Source organism: Lottia gigantea (assembly GCF_000327385.1).
Source record: "Lottia gigantea unplaced genomic scaffold LOTGIsca_107, whole genome shotgun sequence".
Taxonomy (NCBI): Eukaryota; Metazoa; Mollusca; class Gastropoda; family Lottiidae; genus Lottia; species Lottia gigantea.
The window spans coordinates 692,578-716,725 of NW_008706931.1; the positions used below are offsets into that span (position 1 = coordinate 692,578).

The 24,148-nt window shown below is 31.2% G+C and overlaps 1 protein-coding gene across 1 annotated transcript; it reads left to right on the top strand.

Annotated features, from left to right (window-relative positions):
• Nucleotides 1-437: 437 nt before the first annotated feature.
• LOTGIDRAFT_224011 (hypothetical protein) lies at nucleotides 438-22,985 on the top strand. Its single transcript, XM_009046832.1, has 19 exons — nucleotides 438-537; nucleotides 1,230-1,469; nucleotides 1,811-1,986; nucleotides 2,392-2,638; nucleotides 6,257-6,363; nucleotides 6,673-6,818; nucleotides 8,859-8,981; nucleotides 9,658-9,893; nucleotides 10,531-10,738; nucleotides 11,191-11,337; nucleotides 11,519-11,728; nucleotides 11,926-12,150; nucleotides 12,473-12,583; nucleotides 13,060-13,275; nucleotides 13,531-13,712; nucleotides 14,179-14,293; nucleotides 14,633-14,821; nucleotides 20,416-20,637; nucleotides 22,037-22,985. The coding sequence occupies exons 2-19, from the start codon at nucleotides 1,243-1,245 to the stop codon at nucleotides 22,148-22,150; spliced, it is 3,201 nt and encodes a 1,066-aa protein (XP_009045080.1). The 5' UTR covers nucleotides 438-537; nucleotides 1,230-1,242; the 3' UTR covers nucleotides 22,151-22,985.
• Nucleotides 22,986-24,148: the final 1,163 nt, after the last annotated feature.

Consider the following 24,148-nt stretch of genomic DNA (forward strand, 5'->3'; position numbering starts at 1 on the left):
GAAGATAAAACGCATATTTAGTGGTAACGCAAAATATTAAATATTTTATTTAACTTTTTTGGGAGATTATTCAAATTTTATTTGCGTAACCTGGTGCGAGCGTTCGCACATTCGGCTAATTTAGGGCTGTGTGTGAAATCTTTCTGTTTTTTTACTCGCGCGGACTTGCCACAGTGCCAATCTATGACTCGACATCTAATTCTATCGGCGAGGTCAACACATCCATCTCCGGGACTTTATTTATTTCCATTTATTTATATACAATATTATCAGTAGTGCAAAGCCTTGTGAATCACATAATAAAAGAGTGGTGGTCTTGAAGTACAAAAATATCTTTACATGAATTACTTCCCTTCACGTGATCTTCAATTATAAACAAATTAAAGATCAAAAAGAGTCTTAATCGCCATACGCGCTGACTTAGCAACGGTTGCCGACTGTAAACAATTTAGCAAGGTGCTTGTTTATATTTTTCTCAATTAGCGGTAAATTTTCAACTGATGAACCCAAAATACTGGAAACATTAACGGAAAATAAGTAAGTTGATGTCATATATAAACATAAGATGCTATGGTTGCACTTGTTATCCCAGATTACTTTTTAAAGATTGTCAAGGCTACTGTCAGACCACAATCCGACAACCATAAGGCCTACATTTACAGAGATAGCATTTTGGAAAATCATTGTATTAATTGAAATATCAACTCTATAATATCACTGAGACTGTTAGATTGTCTTTGGGTTAATGAAATTGTAATTCAACATTATTTAGGAATATGAATATAAACTTACACAGGAAAATTTGTGAGAGAAGTGTGTTGATTTAAAATGAAAAATTATAAACTTTACCTTACAAATTACATATTTCAATACTTATGCCGGACTCAAAGACATTTTAATTTAAGACAAAAAGTATTTTGAATATTAATTGAAATATTTTAAAAAAAATCAATTCTGAATTCATTGTAGGCCTAGGCGGAAAGTAGGCATAGTTGAACTTTTCTTGAACTTGAATGGCTAAGCTAAAAGCCAGACTTGCACTATTATATATTCATTATTACTTCAACTATCTTAGAATAAAGTGGTCTTTTTAGAAGCAGATGTACCAAATTCATACACTTTCGTATTTCATTGAATGGTAAACAAGAATCTAAACTTAACACATTTAAATTCAAGTGTTTACTACTGTAGCCTACCGGTACTAAAATTCGTCCTCAAACTGTTTTTAGATAACACAGTAAAATGGGTCAAGCATTACAAAGAGCAGCTCAGTGGACGTCTGCAAAAGATGGAGCAGGAGGAAAACTGGAATTTACCTCCATTAATGAAGATCTTCTCAACGCCATTTTGAAATTTGTTGAAACAACAGGAAAATCCACAGAAGAAGCTAGCCTGACTTTTAAGACTCCATTAAAATGGCAAACATCTTTAAATCCACAACATTTTCAAGGCTCTGGATTTTCTGATAGGTAATATTTTGAAATTCATATAATATATCGAAGTACATATGATAGTTCAAAGTTCACATGATAGTTCAAAGGTCACATGATAGTTCCCTTTTCGCTGCAGACTGCACAGATCCCGTGATAATCGAAAAAGAGTAGGTCTAAATTGGATAAATTTACCTCATTGCACACTGCATAGCATTGCTTTCCCTAATTAGCCCAAACAGGTGCATTAAAAGAGGACATACAACTTTCAACAATTTCATTGATGTTGTATGTTGTATTTAACAGTAAAATTCCATTTCATTTCATGGCAGTACTGTGTTGTATTTTACAGTCAAATTTCATATAATTCGATATTTCAGTGGTGATGATGTCATATCAGATAATAAATCGAGTAAAGATGACACACCATTATTAAAGTTACACAAACTCGCCAAAGACAAATACGAAGTGAACATATCTACGTTAGGTTATGCTGAACAAGTGCTAAGAATTGCTGGAGATAAGAAAATGGTGGAACTAAGAGGCTGTTTAGAAGGTAGGGTGCATGGCTGTTCATTGCAAAGGCTGTATTTTATTTGACAGCTAACATGATACACCCCTGAGTCGACAAATGAGCTGTTCCAATAAGACATATACATTGATAGACAAAGATGCATGTGCGGAAGAGTTCAATAGAAAGATGAAAGGTGTCAGATGTAGATCATTGGTACAAAATTTGGGTTGCTTATACTCATGAAGTATTCACAAGTTTTGTGTGTGTTCATATTTACAAAACAAATGTAAAAAGGGATATGTACAAGATTGTCTGACTGGATTGTGACATGATGAATATTTATTATTTCTTTCCCCAATATGGTAAACCGTTTCACAAAAGCAACGGCTCTAACGGGTTATTTGGAATTCAGTTTTCAAAGGGTTAAGACCTTTCCATGTTTTTCAGCCAATAGAGATCCAGTAGTAAATATGCTTGGAGAGAGATTTGCTACAGTTGAAACAGACGACAACTCCATATTTAGATATATTGAAGAAATTACCAAAGAAATCGAACAAAATGCCAAACAAGAACAAACTGCAGAAGGTTCCAAATCTGCAGAAGTGGAGGAAAAGAAAATAGTCCTCCGATTGAGATTGAAATTACTACGCCTTGATGAACAGTTAATGAATATGAGCATCCAGAAAATGTCAAGGTTGGTGTTGTTAGGTTATTTGAATGTACTGAACAAATCTGAACAAAAATGGCAACTTTATTTCAGACTTTGTAAAGAGATTGTAAAGAGGTTTTCTAAACTTTTTATGTGTATCGTGGACAGTGATAGCATAATTTCCCACCATTCAAATTTTCAGATATCTTGTGGTTCTTGTAATTCCACTATATCTATGCGTTTTATGATATAACTATTGCAAGAGCTGCTAATAATAGGCACATCTAAGGGCCTCTTTCAAAACACAATATAAATGAAATTTAAGTTTGAACATTAAAATTGCTTAATTTTATGCGAAAAGTTCCTAGATATCTTGGTATCATATCAAAGCAAAAAGTCAGCCAAAAGCCTTCAATCTAGCTGAATCTATGATAAGATATTTCCATGATCTGATAACTAGACACCCAGCATTTTATTTATAAATACACTGGTTGCTAAGGAGAACTGATACACATCCAATTGGTTTAAATCTTAAAATGAGTCTCAACATCCCTTCATTATTTTACCTTAAGGAAATAAGCAGTATTCCTTCTTAGAGGGGGGTCTATTTAATTCAATATGGCTGTTTATTTACTTTTGGATGGAGAGATTTATTATCGCATTCTCATCGCAATTTGATGTAGTTGATTACACGAGACTGTACTGGGTACTACCAACCGATATCTCAGACAGAGTGCTATTCTATAGAATTGTACTCAAAGATATCACATCGTGCCAAATGTGTCATGGGATTAGGTTACGCTTAGATATCTTGGATTAAACCATTTTGTTTGAGAGTATGTAACTCTCCAAGTAAAATTCTTTCCAAGTATTTATTACCAATCAATCTCCCGGGAATTTCTTTTTTTAATCTGCCTGCAGTGGGAACACATGTGATGTAAACACATCGCAAAAAGGAATCTTGTCTATCATTCATTTTTTTTATATTACGTCCTTTTTTCAATAGTTTAGCGATTTTCAATTGCCAAAATATGCCATTGTATTTAGACAAGTGTTTTGCGTAATATTCCTTGCTGCGTGTTGTAATCCAAAGCAACCCTTGATATATTTGAAACTTTCTGGTTTTGATTTCTGTTTACAAAGCTTCTTGAGAAAATCACAATTTTGTTTGTTATTGAAAGTGAATTATAGTTTCTATTAGGGCAGGCTGTAGCTTGGTCATTAAGAGTATTGGATTCTTCACATGAATTCAATTGCTTTAGTATGTCAAACAAATGATGGTTGAGCGTTCTAATTTCTAATAATAACCTTGAATAAGTCATATTTCCCCATTATTCCAGTGAACATTCCAACTGTAAATGGATACAGATCATCTTAGAAAATATTATTCAACGGATCATTAGTAGCCTACTAGGTGCCTGCATCATACACCGTATCTCCTTTTTCAGATACACAAAACTATTGTGAACACTCTAGATTGTTATGTTTGTATATTTATGTCTAGTAACAGCAGGTTAACAACAGAAAAGTTTATAATATTTGTAATCGAATGCAACGTTACGTTGTTGGTGTTAGCATGTTATTGGAATTCACCACATTTCTGGCTTTATCCTAATGTATACACAACCGCGTTCTTTTGACTTTAACCAAATAAATAAAAAACACTACAAGATACCTATCTCCCATCTTCACAATGTCAAGGTATAACAAACTTTGTACTTGATTGCAATAGCCACCACTTTAAGGCACCTATTTGATTGGATTGCATGCTAGTTAATACAGCCAATCAGTGTCCACCACAAAAAATCTGTAATCATTATGACATAGTGTTTACAGCCTTTCTTTCAAAGGTTCTGATTGGCTGTATTGGCCAGTGTACATTACAATCAAATCGCTTTTCTGACACAAGAAAGGTGGCTATTGAAGTCAAGGTATAAGACGAAGTTCGTTATAGCTTGACATTGTGAAGATACCCATCACTGAGAATTTAGTTGTGTAGCAAACAGAAACTGATACGCTTTAACGTGGGTCTAAACTATGACTGTAATGTAGCGATTGGAATTTTATAAATTTTGTAAGAAATATACTCTTGATAAAGTTGGATACATGTTATGACAAATATCAGTTACAAAGCATTATGCACCTGCAAAATGGCTGCATGGTGATCGAAACTTGAAATGATTTAAGTCTTTTAGTTTTTTTCCTTGTTTTCTTTTGTTTGAAGGTTATTATCAAACAGAAAATACCAGGGGTCTTATTTTATGAAATGAAATGGATTGAAAAGATGATTTCTTAATTTTGGACATTGATAGCACCAATTTGTACCATTCCAAATTTCAGGTGGATGTCTATGGTTCTTGCAAACTCACTAAAACTATCCATTAAAAAGAATATGCTTATTAAAATTTGACTAGAAAGCCTTTTTGAAATCTCTCCTCAAGCAGCTATTATATATTTGAGTCTCTGAAATTATTTCACGTGGAAAAATATTAATCAAAAATATATTCATATTAAAAAAAAGTATATGTTTCAACCTTTAAAAAAATAAAGGGCCCTATGATAATAATTATACAAGAAAATAAGTAACTGTATCTTCCCAGTTGTACGGAATACAAAACATTTCCATCAACACACAAACATAAAACATAGGAAATTGTTTATATTTTCTCTTATTCAATCTACAAGTAACTTTCCTTGGGACAAAGTTTAGGTACCAAATTTTAATAATTAACATGTATAGTCTCACTGTACCAGACAGAAATAGGATTTCAGTGTGAGATGTTATTGGAATTCTACATCTTATAATGAAAATGATATTTAAATTCACAGACTTGTCCATTAAACATATATGTCCAATCTAATTAAGATTTTCTATCTCCTATGTAATCTAACAAGTTTTTACCATAGTCTAATTTTAAGATGTCCCATTTCTTATAACATTATCTTTTAACAAACCAAAGTGTATTACGTAAGACCTGTTCCTTGGTGTTAATAATGAAATGCATTGAATGATTGTTGTTAGTTAGCTTCTTCTCAAGTCAATTTGATGTTGGGTTAAGAGACTATATGTCAAGTGTTTGCAGGCACACCATTTTCTAATTCTAGTCATTTCCTCCAGTAATTCTGTAGATGAAAGCGTTCTAGTACTGGAACCCTGGCTACACTCTGCCTGATTTTTACTTTAACTCTTGCCATATGTTATAAAAGGGGTTAAATTTCTTACAATAACAATTGTTCTTTAGATTGTCTTCATATTGTATTCTTATATTCACTCAATAGTATTTTGATAAGAAAAAAAAATAGTGTTTTAATTAAAAAAAAAATAGTATTTTAATATAAAGAAAATATAATATTTTGATAACAAAAAAATAGTGTTTTAATAAAAAAAAATATAATAATATTTTAATTAACAAAAAAATTGTATTTAATATAAAAAAAAAATATAATATTTTGATAACCACAAAAATAGTATTTTAATAAAAAAAAATAGCCATATTTTGATAATAAAAAAAATATAGTATTTTAATGAAATAATTAAAAAAAAAAAAGAAAAAAAGACCCAAATCAACCCCTGATTATGTCAAATGTGTCTCTATAAAACCTATTACTTGGAGTTCAGGTTCAGTTTTCAAAGGGTTGATATGTTGTTAATTTTGTTTACAGTGAAGTAAGATTAAGCCCGGCATCTGTTGATGGTGAAGTAACCATATTAAAACAACTATCAGGATCAGATGAAACTAAATGTGTTCTAGAATATATAGACTATTATGGTAGGTTATAGTTTTTGTACGAAGAAATGAGGGCTCCAGCTTCCTGGAACTTGGGGTATAAACAGGGATTTGAGATTCCAAAAGTAGAAGCACTGTGTAAGAATGATAGGCACAAATTTCTCATAGGGTGTCAGGAGGGTTTTTCCCCCAATTAAATTTTAGAAAAATAACTGATTTTTTCACAATACAATTTTATTTAGAATTTTTGAAACTGAAATGGGGGTACATTTAGGCATAACTATTTTTCATACATTATGTTCAATTTCTTTATGAATGAATTCTTATTATTGAATTTAAATGAAATTTCAGGAGAAACGTTTGTATCGAAGAATGGATGCCGTGCACAGCCATGGAGACAGTTACATGGTGATATCTGTTATATTTATGTTAAAACACACGATAAAGACACACCATTATATATCACAGCCAATACTAGTGGTTACTACCTAAATAACGTAAGTCATATACCATATGTTTGCAAGTATAAAACTCAGATTTTACCCCAAAAAGGAACCCAAACAGAAGGGGTGCAGTGACGGAGCCAAAGAGGGGGCAAAAATCTCATTACTAGGTTAAAGGTTTGGGCAAACTCAGATATCTCGCCCCCTTTCAGTCGTAAACCTGGCTTGCCTCTGAAGGGGTGTACACAATATACAGTGAAATATACAGTGAGTTTTTTCTACAACTATAAATATCACAAAGTGATGTTGAGGATCGACCTTATATTGCTGGTAAACAAAAAAAAAACCTTACATGTTTGTACCATGTTTTACTGTGGCAGGTAAATCTTGTAAAGTGGACTGATGTGACTTTCAAACTGGTCAACACACTTTTGGTTTCCAAAATTTATTCTTTATCAGGGTTGCTAAGCATAGATTTGCACCATTCCAAATGAGGTTCTTTGCAATTCAAGCAAAACTAAGCATTTTATGACATCACAATAATAAAAACTGCTAAAATATTTAATAGTCTTTGTATTCATAAAACCATTGGAATTCCTTCAAATATAACCTAAATAATTTATTTGCTAGTCTAGAATTGTTGATTTAATCTATTATCAATGAAAATAGTTTTTAATTATTCAAATGAGGTGTGTAGTTTTTTAAAGGTATACTGCCTCTTAGGATGACCTAAAAATCTAAAAAAATTTTAAAGCCAAAATCAGCCTTCGTTCATCAGTGGATTTACCTGGTTTCATAACTCTTCAACAGAATCCCGCTTTAATACAATAATTACATAAAACTAAGAAATAATTCATTAAACTAAGTAATTTTAAAACATGCTTAGAGGAGTAACCTATAAAGAGAATTTTTTCTTTATTCATATCACCTGGTAAGTCAAACTAATGAATATATACACTTGTTTGAGAATTTATATTTTATGTCCATTCCAAGAAGTAGCATTCCTTTAACACTAAGAGACTATAGACAATAGATAATTTATTCATAGTGTTTACTGTAGTTGGTAATTTGGTATTGCATGGAACTTTGTATTGCTTTTGCTACAGTTGGAAGTTGGTTGTTGTCAGGAGATCACTTCATATTGTATGTTTTGCTTTACATTTAATTTATTTGGGAGGAGCCGTTAATATTTTCATTGTATAAATTTGTGGGTGACAAGTGGAGTGACTAGCAGAAAATACACCAAACCAAGTTGCTTTCAATTAATTTGGGTTGATTTTTTTATTTTTTGGAGATAATAATTTGATCAAAATCATAAACCAATTGATCTCGGATGTTTGATAATTAAAAAAAAAATTAGAATTAATTAATGATTATCAATGGACTTGGCCAATTGGCATTATGACGTCATAATTCACTAATTGTTATGATGTCATAACATCGTTTCATTTATTTTAAATTCATTAAGGTAGGCCACACTAAAAGTTTTTCTTTGTTTTCAATTTTCAAATTTTTTATCAAAACATGTTAATTTAGGTCTACAAAGAAAATGTTGTGGATCATGTAATATATAAATAAATTGTGTTAAGAATAAATAAATTTTGTCTTCCCATATGATATACAGTAAGATTAAGATTTTCTAATAAATATATACAAATTCCCAAAAAGGGGAAAACAATTAAAATTATATGATTGTAAATTATTCACAATAATATAGAATAAATAAATAAATAAATAAACAAGTAAATAAATAAATAAACAAGTAAATAAATAAACAAGTAAACAAGTAAATAAGTAAACAAGTAAATAAATAAATAAATAAACAAGTAAATAAATAAATAAACAAGTAAATAAACCTTCTCATATAATTTGCAGTAAAGAAATATTAAGATTTCTTATAATTTAAAAAATTAATAAAACAATTTAAATAAAAAAAATAATTTGATAAAAAAAAATAGATAAATATGAAAAAAAAAAATTAATAAATAGATAAATAAATATGACAAACACATTTTTTTGGAATGATCACTATGCATTGTCAAAGTTTACTTATTCTAATATATTATTGTATATCAAAACATATGCTATTTTCAGGGTCCTGATCCAGAGAAACCGACCCAGTTGGACTATACTAGACCAGATAGCACAACCTACAGAGATCTAGTTTCATTGTTGAAAGATAATAGTTCCAAATTTGCAGAGCTTATAGATCAACAGGTAAGATAAAAACAACTAGTTTATACACAGAACTTAGATTTTGGGGAAATGTCCCTTCAGTGGATCAAGGGCTAATTATTAAAACTGAACGTTAACCTTTGTGAGTCCAAAATCATACACCAAGCAAGTCCATTGATGAATATATACTTTGATTCGCAAAGTTTGAGAATTTAGGGTTTATGTTGATTAGAGGTAGTATACCTTTATGTTACTATTAATATCTGTCTTGCTATGTGATGACATCATAATAGATTTTATGACGTCATAGCATTGTCTGAGCTCAGTGGACTATCTATCTATACCAGAGAAGCTTGTACAAGGTATTCTTAAGGTTTTCACTTTTTTCATAAAACTAAGGAATTATTTTAAGTTCAGCAATGACAAGGTTATAATTATATATTTCTATGCTACTATGTACCAGTATTATATACTGAATGGTAAAAGAAATGTCTAGTGAATGAATGTATATAACTTTATTTTTAAATGCTAATATTCATTATGTAAGTAAAGACATCAGAGATAGTAAGTGTAAACTGGACTTTAAGGTTAAAAAGAAGCAGTAGAATGTTAAATGAGTTAATTGACCACAGAACACAACTGTCAGTTACCTTCTGTTAAGTTTTATCAATAAGCTTATTTTCTATAATAAAAAAAACGCCGACTGTTTATCTTGCAGGAATTCACATTAAAAGTTGAACAGAACGACAAAAAGAAGATAGAAATGTCTGAACAAACCGAACAGAATGAAGATTATCAGAAGAAAAAGAATTCATACGAACAAAATACCAGGAATGAAAATGATCAAGATTCTGATAAAGATAAAAATCAGAAAAATAGAACTCAATCCAAGAAGAAATTAGAGCCATCTTTAAAATGGAAAGTTTTGGGTGTTGATGACAATAAAATACAAGAGTAAGTTTTAGTCAATTAAATTAAAGGGATTGTAAAGAGGTTTTGTAAACTTTAATGGCTTCTATTTGCATCATTCCAATTTCTGTCAGATGTCTGTGGTTCCTTTAATTTTAGAATTGCTTAGAAGTATTAGATGCTTGTTGTCACTATTTCAAATCTGCTAAAATTATAAAGAGGCTTTATGCAATAGCGTTAATGAAATGCATAAAATTTTTTTATCATTTTATAGAAGACAAATATGATGCAAAATTTAGTTATGGCTCAAATTGTCCTCATTGCCCACTACAACCTTTCTCTAACTCATTCAACACTAGCCCAACCGGTCACATAATTACATGATATATATATACCCTAGTGGATGGTGAAGCAGCTGTTACCAAATTACTTGGAGTTCAGAGTATATGATGTTTTATTCCCAACTCAGTGTTAACCATTCCAACCCTAATGATCAGTTTACTAGAACACATATTTACACAATATATACCTGAGCTGGCAGTAAAGCATCCGTAAACAAATGACATCACATGATGTTTACGTTATACTCTTTTATATTTTGGAATTCGGATTACAGAACATTTTGTTTCGTCTACACTGCTGTTTGAAGGGTAAAGGTGTTAATCACTTTTTCTAATTTCAGAGAGGATAAGTCTATCACTAAAACAGAGAAAAAGAAAAGACCAGTTCAGAAATATAAATCTAAAACACCAATTGATAAGGAAGAGCCATTCAGTGAGAGTGAAACAGAGAGTGAAGAAGAAGAGGAAGCTGTAGAAAGAAGAGCAGAAGCTAATGCTGACTTACCATCTGAATACTGGCAAATACAAAAACTTGTCAAATATTTAAAGGTAAGTAATAGGACTTGACATGTCTAACCCTGAAGAGATTTCAACCTAGAACACCTTATTGTATAGCAGATGTTGATGTAACTTGCTACAAACTGTGATAGCAGACATCTTTAAAACTTGCTACAAACTGTGATAGCAGACGTTGGTCTAACTTGTTACAAACTGAGATAGCAGACGTCTATCTAACTTGGCTTTTGCCATGGTGAAAATTCTCATGAAACTAGCAACCCAAAATTGTATCATCTTTCATATAAAACATTTGATGTCAGGACCTGCCCTTTGACTGATTACAGCTACCTAATTTCCTTACAGTCATTTTGATGTTGTATTGTACCCTTGAAGGTTTCATAAACTGAAGAACCACAAGAAAGAAAGAGTTATCTCCCTTCAACTGTTCAATTGAAAACAATTTGTCCACTAACTGTTAAATGTTATTTGATTGTATATTTCAGGGAGGCAATCAGACTGCTACTATTATTGCTCTATGTTCATTACGTGATTTTAATCTATCGTTAGAAACATGTCAACTGGCTATCAGAGACGTGGGCGGACTGGAAGTTTTAATTAATTTATTGGATACAGAGGAAGTCAAATGCAAGGTCAATACACTTTTTCGACAATATGAATGCAATATTAAATGTTTCCAACTCTGATCTATCAGCTACAAAGTGTTCTTAAGCCTGCAATTCTGTATTTAATTTTTTAAACTTGATCAACCAAAGCCATTAAGATATCATAATCAAATTTGAGAAATTGTTTCAAAAAAGGGATTTATTTCAGATCGGTGCTTTAAAGATATTAAAAGAGATTTCCAAGAATACTCAGATCCGACGAGCAATCGCTGATTTAGGGGGTTTACAAACAATGGTTAAGATTTTACGTGATACAAATAAAGATTTAAAATGTCTTGCTGCTGAAACTATTGCCAATGTAGCTAAATTCCGACGTGCTCGTAGAACTGTCAGGCAACATGGCGGCATCAAAAGATTGGTAAGTTCTGTGTGTTATGTTATAGTATGATGATTTTGATCACCAAAAAAAATTGTTGATAATGGATGCTATATTCAAGATTGACTTACAGAGGCCTATATCATCGTTCTTGCAGTGATCTGATCTTGAAGGATCTCCATCTTTTGTGGATGATATTATCCTATGTTTGATCAAATTACATCTACAATTGCTTGTAGGTCAGTCTCTTAGATTGTGCTGGATTAAACAAACCAGACATGGAGAAAGATGTAGAAGTAGCAAGATGTGGTGCTCTAGCTCTTTGGAGTTGCAGTAAAAGCAAGAAGAACAAGGAAGCTATGAGGAAAGCTGGATCCATACCATTATTAGCTAAATTATTAAAATCTACACACGAAGACATGTTAATACCTGTGGTCGGAACTCTTCAAGAATGTGCCTCAGAGGTAAGAAAATTTAAAAGTTATTGTAAATTCGATCCTGGATGTTCGAGATGCTTGCAGAGACTTTGACAAAGTACAAAACATCCTATGTCATTCCAATCACAGGTCAAAGTAATACCTTTGGATCCTTCTACCTAGCTTTTCCTGTCAGTGATGCAGGTAGGAAGAAGGGGCAAGATGAAAAATGAGTCTAGCTGTATATGGATGGAACAATAGACTGAGGTCCTGTGTATACCTGGATTTTGAAAAAGAGTAAGCTGATGCCAATGTCCTTGCAAGTTTTCTCTTATTGCATACAAAATGGAATAATATTTTATGTTTACAGCCAAGTTATAGATTAGCCATTAGAACTGAAGGAATGATAGAAGACTTGGTTCAGAATCTCAAAAGTTCCAATCAAGAATTACAGATGCATTGTGCTTCAGCTATATTCAAGGTTTGTGAATGATTTTAAATAAGGCAATATAACCATATATAATTTAGTCTTAATAATGAGACTTGAGGATGGACTGCAGCTCAGTCAGTTAGAGTGTTTGCTTGGTACGTCAAACAAATGGTGGTCTTGGGATCTAATCTCAGTCGGCATGTGAAAGTCCAATGACCACGAATAAGTGATGTTAAGAGGTATGGCCAAGACCCAGCTGGTTGACAGGATCCTTGAAGACCTCAGTTGTTAAGCTTGTAAAATCAAGAGGTTTGACAAGGACCAGCTGGTTGACAGGACCCTTAAAGACCTCAGTTAAGCTTGTAAAGTCAAGAGGTTTGACAAGAACCAGCTGGTTGACATTATCCTTGAAGACTTCAGTTGTTAAGCTTGTAAAATCATTATTACCACAAGCACCAGCTGGTTGGTAACCTTAGTTCTATCCTTATTTGTTTCATTTCTTGAAATTTGCCTTTTCTATTTAACAGTGTGCTGAAGAGAAAGAAACACGAGATTTAGTCAGACAATATGGTGGACTGGACCCTCTAGTCACATTACTTACCAATATTGAAAATAAGGAATTATTAGCAGCTGCCACTGGCGCCATTTGGAAATGTGCCATTAGTCCTGAAAATGTACAGAGATTTGAAGAATTAAAAGCTATAGATCAGTTAGTCACATTGTTAAACAACCAACCAGAAGAGGTGGGAGAATGATTCTGTTTACTCAATGTTCATTATGTTCAAGTGTTCACACTTACCAATTACTTAACAATTACCTTTAATTATGTTCAGTAATGTAAATTGTGTTCAAATGTTCATTGTTCAAGTTTTGTTCATTGTGTTCAAAATTGTTTTTTATTTTAAACATTTTCCATGTTCAGTCATGTTCACCATTGTTCGTGATCTTTTGTTCAGTTGAACAGAGTTTGATTTGAAAATTTCATAAATATTTTACAGGTTTTAGTTAATGTTGTCGGAGCTCTAGGTGAATTAGCCAAGGCTCCACCAAACAGAATGCAGATTCGTAAAGCTGGCGGTATCTCTCCACTAGTTAATTTACTGACTGGTACCAATCAAGCTTTATTAGTCAATGTAACTAGAGCAGTAGGAAAATGTGCTGAAGAACCAGACAACATGATGTAAGTCAACTTAGTGTAAACAAAATAACATATCATACAACCTGAACTCCAATTAATATAACCTTGAGCATATGATTGGAGAAATTGAATGGTCTCTAAGGATGAAAATATTGTTTTGTGGCAGCAATGGTTAGATGTGATAAACGTTGTACACTGTTGTCAAAGGAACATGGCTCCGACTATGATTAAAGAGCCAATAACCTTAAAATTTCAGAATTTCTTCAAATAATCCTAAACCCTGTTTCTCCCTGTTAGTGATGCAGGTCGGGGAAAAAGCAATAAGTAGTTTCCATTAGAAAATAAACTAAGACCCTTTGTACTACAGGTTGTGCACATACACATCCTTCAGGTTAATGCTGCTGTCCTCATTGCATACTGCATGGTGTTGCTTTTTTCATTAGCCTAATCAAGTGCAGAAAAGCAAGATGTTAACTTGTATCTTGATTGACTTGTTTTGTTGTTTCAGTATAATTGATAAATTAGATGGAGTAAGGTTATTGTGGTCTTTATTAAAAAATCAAAATCCCGAAGTACAAGCCAGTGCTGCCTGGGCTATCTGTCCTTGTATTGAAAATGCAAAGGTTGGTAATTTGTGTTATATGGATGGAATCATTGCATGTTTAAAGGGATTGTAAAGAGGTTTTCAGACCTTTTTTTGTGAATTGGTGACACTGAAAGCATCAATTTGCAACATTAAAATTTTCAATCAGATGTCTGTGGTTACTGCAATTCCACAAAAAAAAGCAGACAAGATTCGCTTCTACTATTTTATATGGTATCAATAATCAAACACCCTACAACGGACTCTGAACCCAGTCTATTCTCTTCTAGTAATTTCTATTGTATCTATTAATGGAGACTATCTCTTGTTCATTTCAACCATCTTATCACAAATTTCCAAAATATTTTTACCATTACAGGATGCTGGTGAAATGGTAAGATCGTTTGTGGGTGGTTTAGAATTAATAGTCAGTCTATTAAAGTCTGAAGATAAAGAAGTATTAGCTAGTGTATGTGCAGCTATAGCTAATATTGCTAAAGATGAGGAAAATTTAGCTGTTATAACAGATCATGGTGTTGTTCCCATGTTAGCCAAATTAACAAATACTGTAAGTAACTTTATATTCTTCAATTACATTTGAATTGCAGTTTTTTTCAGATTTACTCAAGGGTAAGAAGGTGTGCATTATATTCACAATTATATAGTATATGAAAGGTTGCTTTACCATGGTCAGCTAAGGAGGTTAAAGGTGAACTGACATGGAAAAGGCATCTAGTTCAGACACAGATTTTTCCAGGTTTACTTAAGGGTAGAAGTGGGATTTTCGCACTATCAATTATATGGTACAAGCACCTTTATAAATTGTTGCTTTTCCACTGTCAGTGAGGCAGATAAACCTAACCCTAACATGAAAAAAATGTGTTGCTATAGTAGTATATGGTGTAGGCCTACTTTATTGAAAATTTGATGAATACCACTCCCTTTAATAGAAATTTTAGAAAGCTGTTTAACCTTTTAAGGTCAAACTACTTGATTATATTCAAACAGAAAAGATTCACTCATTTAAAAGTACTGTGGAAATAATTCTGAATATTGCAAAATTTGAAAGATCCTATATCTTTAAACCAATGATATGAAATATTATTAACTGTATTTATTTAGGTTAGTAAAGTAAATAATGAAATATTGTGCAATTATAAAATACAGTATACTATTTCAATACAATGAATCACTAGTATGTCACAATCTATTTGAATATTAACAAATTTAAAGGGATTGTAAAGAGGTTTTCTAAATTTTGTATGTGTATGGGGGATAATGATAGGATCAATTGGCACCATTCCAATTTTCAGACGTCTTGCAATTTCCCTAAATCTAAACTTGTTATGACATCACTATCATAAAGGCCTTTGTATATTAACTCATATAGAGTTAAGCATTACTGTAATTGCCCTAATACATATAGAACAGCTAGAAAACTCTTTACCACCCCTTTAGATATGAAAGGCAAACCTTTGTTACTAAGTGAATGAAAATATACAACTCTTATCATAATATCGCTTGCTGAATCTCTTAGATCTAAAGGAATTTTGAAGGTAATTTTATAACAATTTAAAGGGAAATAGTATTTGTACCTGTTCAGTTGATAGAATTTAATTTCAGCCAACCATATCCCTTATCAAAATTAGAATACAATGTCTACTAGTAAAAGTAAGAACAGAATAACAGAATTCTAAATTCAGTCTAGTAGAAGTGTTAGTATTTGTGTTTTTGCAACATTTCCGCATTACGAAAAACTATTGTGAAATGATCTTTGCATTAAACATTATCCTTTTGTCTTTTATGTGTTTTTGCATGAACAGATGAGAATATATATGTTTGACGACTTGAATCTATAGGGTAAGGACTGATGAACTTGCTTGAAATTAATATTAGTCATACCAGGAAATCCCATTTTAAATGAATAGATACATCAAATATAATGTAATAGAGAATCTACTAGTTAAATATTTAAACAGTCACATAGGGTGTACTATCTATTATTTTGATATCCTGGTCCATTCATTCATTCTTTCATTCATCCTTTTTTACTCTGTCCCCCTTTTCAGTGATGCAGGTCCTAGGGGTAACTAATCATTCAGATGGGACAAGAAACTGAGGCCCTGTGTGCTAGGGGAACAGTTAGAAATCATTGAGTATACTAATGTTACTGTCCTGGCAAAATTTCTCTCATTGCACACTGCATGGCACTGACTTTGTCTTCATAAATTTAGAGCAGAAAAATTTTATATATAACTCAGCCCTAGGCACTGAATTTTCATTTTCAAAGAAAAGCAACAACATTAGTGTATGTTACCTTACCTTGCTAATTAATTTTTGATGTGAAAATTTATGAATGGTACATGTCATTGACTCTCCTATTATGATAATACTTTTGAAATGCCCCACCCTGCCCTATATTTAGAGTACATTAATTCTATATCTGCCTTCAGTCATACAATATAATGAAACTTTTCTGTCATGAAATCTTTTATTTATAGTAAATTCTAACTTGATGACACAAAATACACACCCATTTTAATATTTCATCTCAAAGTTCAAATGATATCTTAAAGAGATTGTAAAGAGGTTTTCTAAACTTTTTATGTGATAACTGATAACATCAATTTTCATAATTTCAATTTTAAATTTTATGTTCATTGTAAGTGGTAGAATTCCTTTAAATGATTACAGCCATAATTCCTCAGTACTAATATGTCAACTTTTTCGGTAGTTTGGTTTGCTTGGAAAATTGACAGGTGTTTTTGTCTTATCATTGAACTATTACTTTCTTAGGCGTTGGTATTATTTATTAAGCTGAAGTCTGTTTTGGATCTTGTATGTGTGTGTTGATTTTTCATAATTTTGAAATTTTGACATATTTATACACTGTTAATAGTCTTAAAAGAAGAGTTAAAATTTGAAAATTAGACAATGTTACATTCTAAAACCTGTTGAGATCATCTTCACATTCAGTATCAAGCTATTACAAACTTAGTCTTATACCTTGACTACAATAGACACTTGTTCTTTTATCGTAGAATGCAGCAATTTGATTGGATTTTATGCCAGTGACAACAGCCAATCAGAGCTCTTTAGATAGAATGTAAACATTATGGCTTATAATTCTGTAGAGGGCTCTGATTGGCTATATTTACAGGTATTATGGAATCGCCACAATTAAGGTGATACAAGAAAGGTGGCTATCGGAGTTGATTTAAAAGTTGTATGAAGTTGGTCATAACTTGATATTGTGAAGATGGTTTTGGATCTCACACTTCAAAAGTGGCAGATTTGTATTTTTGAAATATTTATAGTCTAAAAGAAAGTAGTCAATTGAATGTTACAGTGAAATAAAAGTTGACAGAAATTAGATAAGAAACTTAAAGTTTATGACTAGCAATTTATTCAATTTATTCATTGTCAAAAGTTATATTTAGTGTTGAAATCCTTCACTTCTATTCTATTTGAAATTTAAAGGTTCAAAGACCAAAATAATTTTAAACATAGGAAATTATTAGAAAATAATATTGAAAATCATTCAAATGGAACATAGAACATTGAATATGTTAATAAACATAATATTAAAACTGATAGAAACAAACAACATATGTTACATAAATGATCTGGTTTTAATAACATAGAAATGACTAGGATTCATAGGTGTAGGAAGACATTGTATCACATGTATTGATTATAAACCAGGCATATTACACAAAAACACTTATACACATATAACTGGGAGTCATCCAAAAGGATGAAGAGTTCAAGAGTGACAACAGTAAACCTATCACAATAAATTACTGGTAGATCTAATATTATGATAGGTTTTGATGTTTTTATATAGCTCTATAATTGATGTATTTAGCACTATTTTAACAGTGGTATTTCTATATAGCCCTACAAGTGATGTATTGACCACTATTTTAACAGTGATATTTCTATATAGCTCTACAATTGATGTAATGCGCATTTTTTTAACAGTTGTATTTCCATGGAGCTATATAATTGATGTATTGAGCATTATTTTAACAGTGGTATTTCTATATCACTCTACAATGGATGTAAAACTCCATTTTATTTCATTTAATTGGCCCTACCTATCTAATCAAGAAAACCAATTGGAATGTGCTAGAGTGAGATTATAATGAGTAAGAATGGAAACAGGTGGCAAGAAGAATTAATAATTAAAGGAACACTACCTCATAGATAGAACATAAATTCTCAAACTTGACCAATAACAATATATATCCTTACTTACTTACCTGGTATAATAACTATACAACAGAATCATTGTGTAATCATAAACCAAGTAGTCAACCATAAAATTATGAGTAATTATTAAAAAATCTTTGAGCCTTTTTTAATAGTTACTCAGTTTTATGCATTTAATGGATTCAAAATGGATTCTGCTGTTTGATTAAAACAGCAAGTAAGTCCACTTAAAGAATATATACTCTGATTGGCCAAGTTTGAGAATTTAAATTAAGCTTATTCTAAGAGGTAATGTTCCTTTAATTATATCAATAAATACGAATATTGGTAATAAACTGACTGCACAAATAATGAATATCATATTGTAGAAATATTGATTGGAAAAACAAGATTTCTTCCAATTATTGCCCAGATTTCAGGTTTAGTATAGAGTTACCACATTAAATTAAATGGAATTTTGATTACTTCATTGCACACTGCTTGGCATTGCCAGTCTTTATTAACCCATTAAGATGCCAAAAATAAGGACACCATTTCATTTTATTTCACCAACTTTCAGAGAACTGATTTAGCTATGCAGTATGCAATGGGGGAAATTTTTTTCGAGGTCAGCTTGTAGCCTGTACTTTTATAATTTCCAAATGTCACAGGATCTTACACAGACTATTGCACAGACTTAAAACCGAATTTCACGGTAAAAAAAACAATGGATTACTTTACATATAGAAAGTAATGAAAATCCACAAATGATTTTTGTATGTCAACAAAAAATGATAAAACCATGTACAAAAGGAAAACAATTTTAACACAAAACCATTTTTTGTGCATAGTCCCCATGTGCATAGTCCCCTTTTACTACCCAAGAAGTTAAAACACTAGACCTAGATTTATAGTACTATTAGGTTTTAGTAATCATCAACCTAGTTTTAATAATTATTATTCATAAAATCATTAATATTTCATTTAGATTGTAATTCTGATTTAGATATAATTTGTACTTAATATTTACATTTATAATTTAATATTGATATCACATATTTATTTAGCTTTCCATATAACCTATATATAACCTATGATCAATTTGTTTACTTGGTCTCCGAGTCAGCTTTCACAATTTTATTAAAATGCTTACCTGTATGTTTCGTTTTTTCTGCAGGTTGCTACACTTTTCATCCATGATCTGACAAGACTCTTCTTTAAATTTTGTTCTGTTGAATGAATAATATTCTATATTAGACATGTCATAATGAATGTTCTTTCTCTATTAGACACTTCATACTGAATGTCTTATTCTATATTATAGACATGTCATAATGAATGCCCTATTATACATTATAGACACTTTATAAGGAATGTCTTATTCTATATTATAGACAAGTCATAATGCATTCCCTATTATACCTTACAGACACTTCATAATGAATGTCTTATTCTATATTATAGACATGTCATAATAAATGCCCTATTATACATTACAGACACTTCATAATGAATGTCTTATTCTATAGACATGTCATAATGAATGCCCTATTATACATTACAGACATGTCATAATGAATGCCCTATTATACCTTACAGACACTTCATAATGAATGTCTTATTCTATATTATGGACATGTCATAATAAATGCCCTATTATACATTAGACACTTCATAATGAATGTCTTATTCTATATTATAGACATGTCATAATGAATGTCTTATTCTATATTATAGACAAGTCATAATGAATGTCCTATTATACATTACAGATATTTCATAATCAATGTCTTATTATACATTACAGACATGTCATATTTAAGTCCTATTCTATATCACAGATATACCATAATGAATGTCCTATTATACATTACAGACATGTCATAATTAAGTCCTATTATGTATTACAGATATATCACAATTTATGTCCTAGTATACATTACAGACATGTTCTCTTCTACGTTACAGACTGATGATAAATTAAGAAGACATCTAGCAGAAGCCATTTCAAGATGTTGTAACTGGGGTAACAATAGGACAGCGTTTGGTCGAGAAGATGCTGTAGCACCATTGGTCAAATACTTAAAATCTAGTGATGAAAATGTCCATAGATCTACAGCCAGGGCACTGTTCCAACTCTCTAAAAATCCTGAAAATTGTATCACCATGCATGAAGCAGGCGTTGTACAGGTAAGAGCATGTGCATTTCTATACTTTCTACCAACACAGCTGATGCCACCAGTGGCGGACCTGTTTCCTGGAACTGAGGGAGTTTACAAATAGGGGGCAGAATTCCAGATGGAAGAATTGGCCACACTGAGGGTTTGAGTTAGTTAAATAAGTAAAAAGTCACTCAGTGCCCAAGAAATTAGGCAACTAATACACTGCCCTAACCGATTTTTATAGCCTATATTAATATTATATATTCAGCATTAGAAATAATTAAACCACATGATATTTATCATTTGAAATGACAGGATTATAATTAGTGATAATGGATGTAATTATAGCCTTATTACATACATAGCCAAACATTACATATTCCTATCGTGTTTCACTGAAGTAGCCTTGTATTTGGGACTAAGGTAATAAGTATTCTTGATCAGACATAAATATTAAACCAGCCATCACTAGATGATGAGTATGGACAACCCTTCTCCTATGGCTAAAAATCAGCACCACATACTAAACTATTTGGATAAAGTGAACATATTTTTATTGTTAAGGTAGCATGGTTTAAAAATGAATTAAATAATAATTGAATATAACAGATTGACAATTAAATGAATGACACCACTTAACCTTTTAATACAGTGTAATTGGATTATAAAATTACAACCTAGTCTCTTTAAAGATAATGAGTAACAAGGGATAGTATAAGTAAAATGTCAAGTACTGATGAAAATGAATACGTCTAGTAATTCTGACTAATATAAGTAATATAACAATAGATTATTGTATTTTGTTATTAGTTTTATATTAATATTTGTCATTTTTACTATCAATTTTAACAATTTTAACCCAAGAAAAAACATAGAAACTTGAATTACATAGGACATCTCAATTGACAAATATTATAATTGTATATGATTTACATGTAAATGATTATAATTTGTATAATACAAATGATTATTTGTAAAATACAAATGATTATTTGTAAAATATAAATGATTATGATTTGTATGATAAAAATGATTATTATTTGTATAATACAAGTGATTATATGTAAAATATAAATGATTAAGATTTGTATAATATAAATGATTATTATTTGTAAAATAAAAATGATTATTTGTAAAATATAAATGATTATGATTTGTATAATATAAATGATTATTTGTATAATACAAATGATTATTTGTAAAATATGAATGATTATGATTTGTATAATATAAATGATTATTATTTGTAAAATATAAATGATTATGATTTGTATAATATAAATGATTATTATTTGTATAATACAAACGATTGTTATTTGTATGTTTACAATTACTATATATTTTTATACATTCAAATTATTTTTTATCTGTTAAATATAAAATGATTATTATTGTAAAAATAAATGATTATTTTTTGTTTATTTCAGCCATTAATGAAGATGGTGGGATCTCAAGATGAAGATTTACAAGAAGCTGCAGCTGGTTGTATTGGAAATATCAGACGCCTGGCTCTTGCTAATGAAAGAGCAAAATATGCCTAAATATAACACTTCAAGAATCTCATTCTTTTCATTCCATTATATTTTGGCATATTTGGATATTTGGCATATATAATTTCAAATCTATGAACTGTATAATTGTGAATATAATGAGTACCTATTTTTATCTGGAAAAATTTGTCACCTTAAAAAATATCAATCCTGTATGTAAATGGCATTTCACCAAAATACAACATGGGTGGACACATTATAATTATATCTATTGTTAGGAAATTTTTAACAAGACTTGCTTTCATTCTAAATCAATTTAAACCTTTATTAACAACAGGTGTGAGCTTGTTAATATTAAAATTGTTATTAAATTTGTTATTAAAGTCATACCAGTTATATTTGAATGATTATTAATAAATCAATAAGACAGATCAATAATCTGAGTGACTTCAGTCTATAAGTTGATAAAAGTACAACAAGCAAAACATAAATATTTCTTTGTGATCTCACTGAAAAACGTTGCTCAGGATAATAATAATAGTGAAAGGAATTGAAAAGAGGTTTTCTAAACTTTTTATGTGTATATTAAGATTAAGTGGAAATTGCAAGACAAGACTTTCGGATGCAAACTGGAATGGTCCAAATCAATGTTAGCAGTGACCCAAATGCACAATAAAAGTTAGAAAACCTCTTTACAATCCGTTTAAGTTATTGTCAAGTTTTCAAATGCCGTCCTCAAGTCAGCATTCATAACAACTATTTGTTGCATTTAAATACTGCAGATGATACAGCCAAATTTTATACTTATTTATTTTGAAGAAATTGTGCTATAGACAGAAACTGTGATACAAAATTATTGTTATTTTAATAAAGAAACAAAATTAATACATAAGAGTTGTATTTCAGTGACACCCACTACCCCATATTAGGTCACTGCTGTGGTTGACCTATATATTAACGTCACTGCCCACTGCTATGGTTGACCTATAAATAAAGGTCACTGCTGTGGTTGACCTATATATTAATCACTGCCCACTGCTATGGTTGGCCTATATAAATGCCACTGCTATGGTTGGTCTATATAAATGCCACTGCTATGATTGACTTATATATGAACGTCACTGCTATGGTTTGTCTATATAAACGTCACTGCTATGGTTGACCTACATATAAACGCCACTGCTATGGTTGCCGTATATAAACGTCACTGCTGTATTGACCTATGTAAAGTACACTGCTGTGTTTGACCTATATAAACGTCACTGCTGTATTTGACCTATATAAGCGTCACTGCTGTGTTGACCTATATAAACGTCACTTCTGTGTTGACCTATATAAACGCCACTATTGTAGTTGATCTATATAAACCCAATTACTATGTTAACCTATATAAACGTCACGCTGTGTTGACCTATGTAAAGTTCACTGCTGTGTTTGACCTACATAAACGTCACTGCTATGGTAGACCTATATAAATGTCACAGTTGTGTTGACCTATATAAACGTCACTGTTGTGTTGACCTATATAAACGTCACTGCTATGGTTGACCTATATATAAACGTCACTGCTATGGTTGACCTGTATATAAACGTCACTGCTATGGTTGGTCTATATAAACGTCACTGCTATGGTTGGCCTATATAAACGTCACTGTTGTGTTGACCTATATAAAAGTCACTGCTATGGTTGACCTATATATAAACGTCACTGCTATGGTTGACCTAAATATAAACGTCACTGCTATAGTTGGCCTATATAAACGTCACTGCTATAGTTGGCCTATATAAACGTCACTGTTGTGTTGACCTATATATAAACCTCACTGCTATGGTTGACCTATATATAAACATCACTGTATGGTTGACCTATATATAAACGTCACTGCTATGGTTGACCTATATATAAACGTCACTGGTATGGTTGACCTATATATAAATGTCACTGCTATTGTTGGCCTATATATAAACGTCACTGCTGTGTTGACCTGTATATAAACGTCATTGCTGTGTTGGCCTATATATAAATGTCACTGCTATGGTTGACCTATA

Bases quoted from the DNA above. Each gene is read 5' to 3' on its own strand.
- LOTGIDRAFT_224011 (XM_009046832.1), top strand. From the start codon at position 1,243: ATGGGTCAAGCATTACAAAGAGCAGCTCAGTGGACGTCTGCAAAAGAT. The intron at 8,982-9,657 runs GTAAGATAAAAA...TTTATCTTGCAG, and splicing joins CAGAGCTTATAGATCAACAG to GAATTCACATTAAAAGTTGA. The intron at 20,638-22,036 runs GTAAGAGCATGT...TGTTTATTTCAG, and splicing joins ATGAAGCAGGCGTTGTACAG to CCATTAATGAAGATGGTGGG.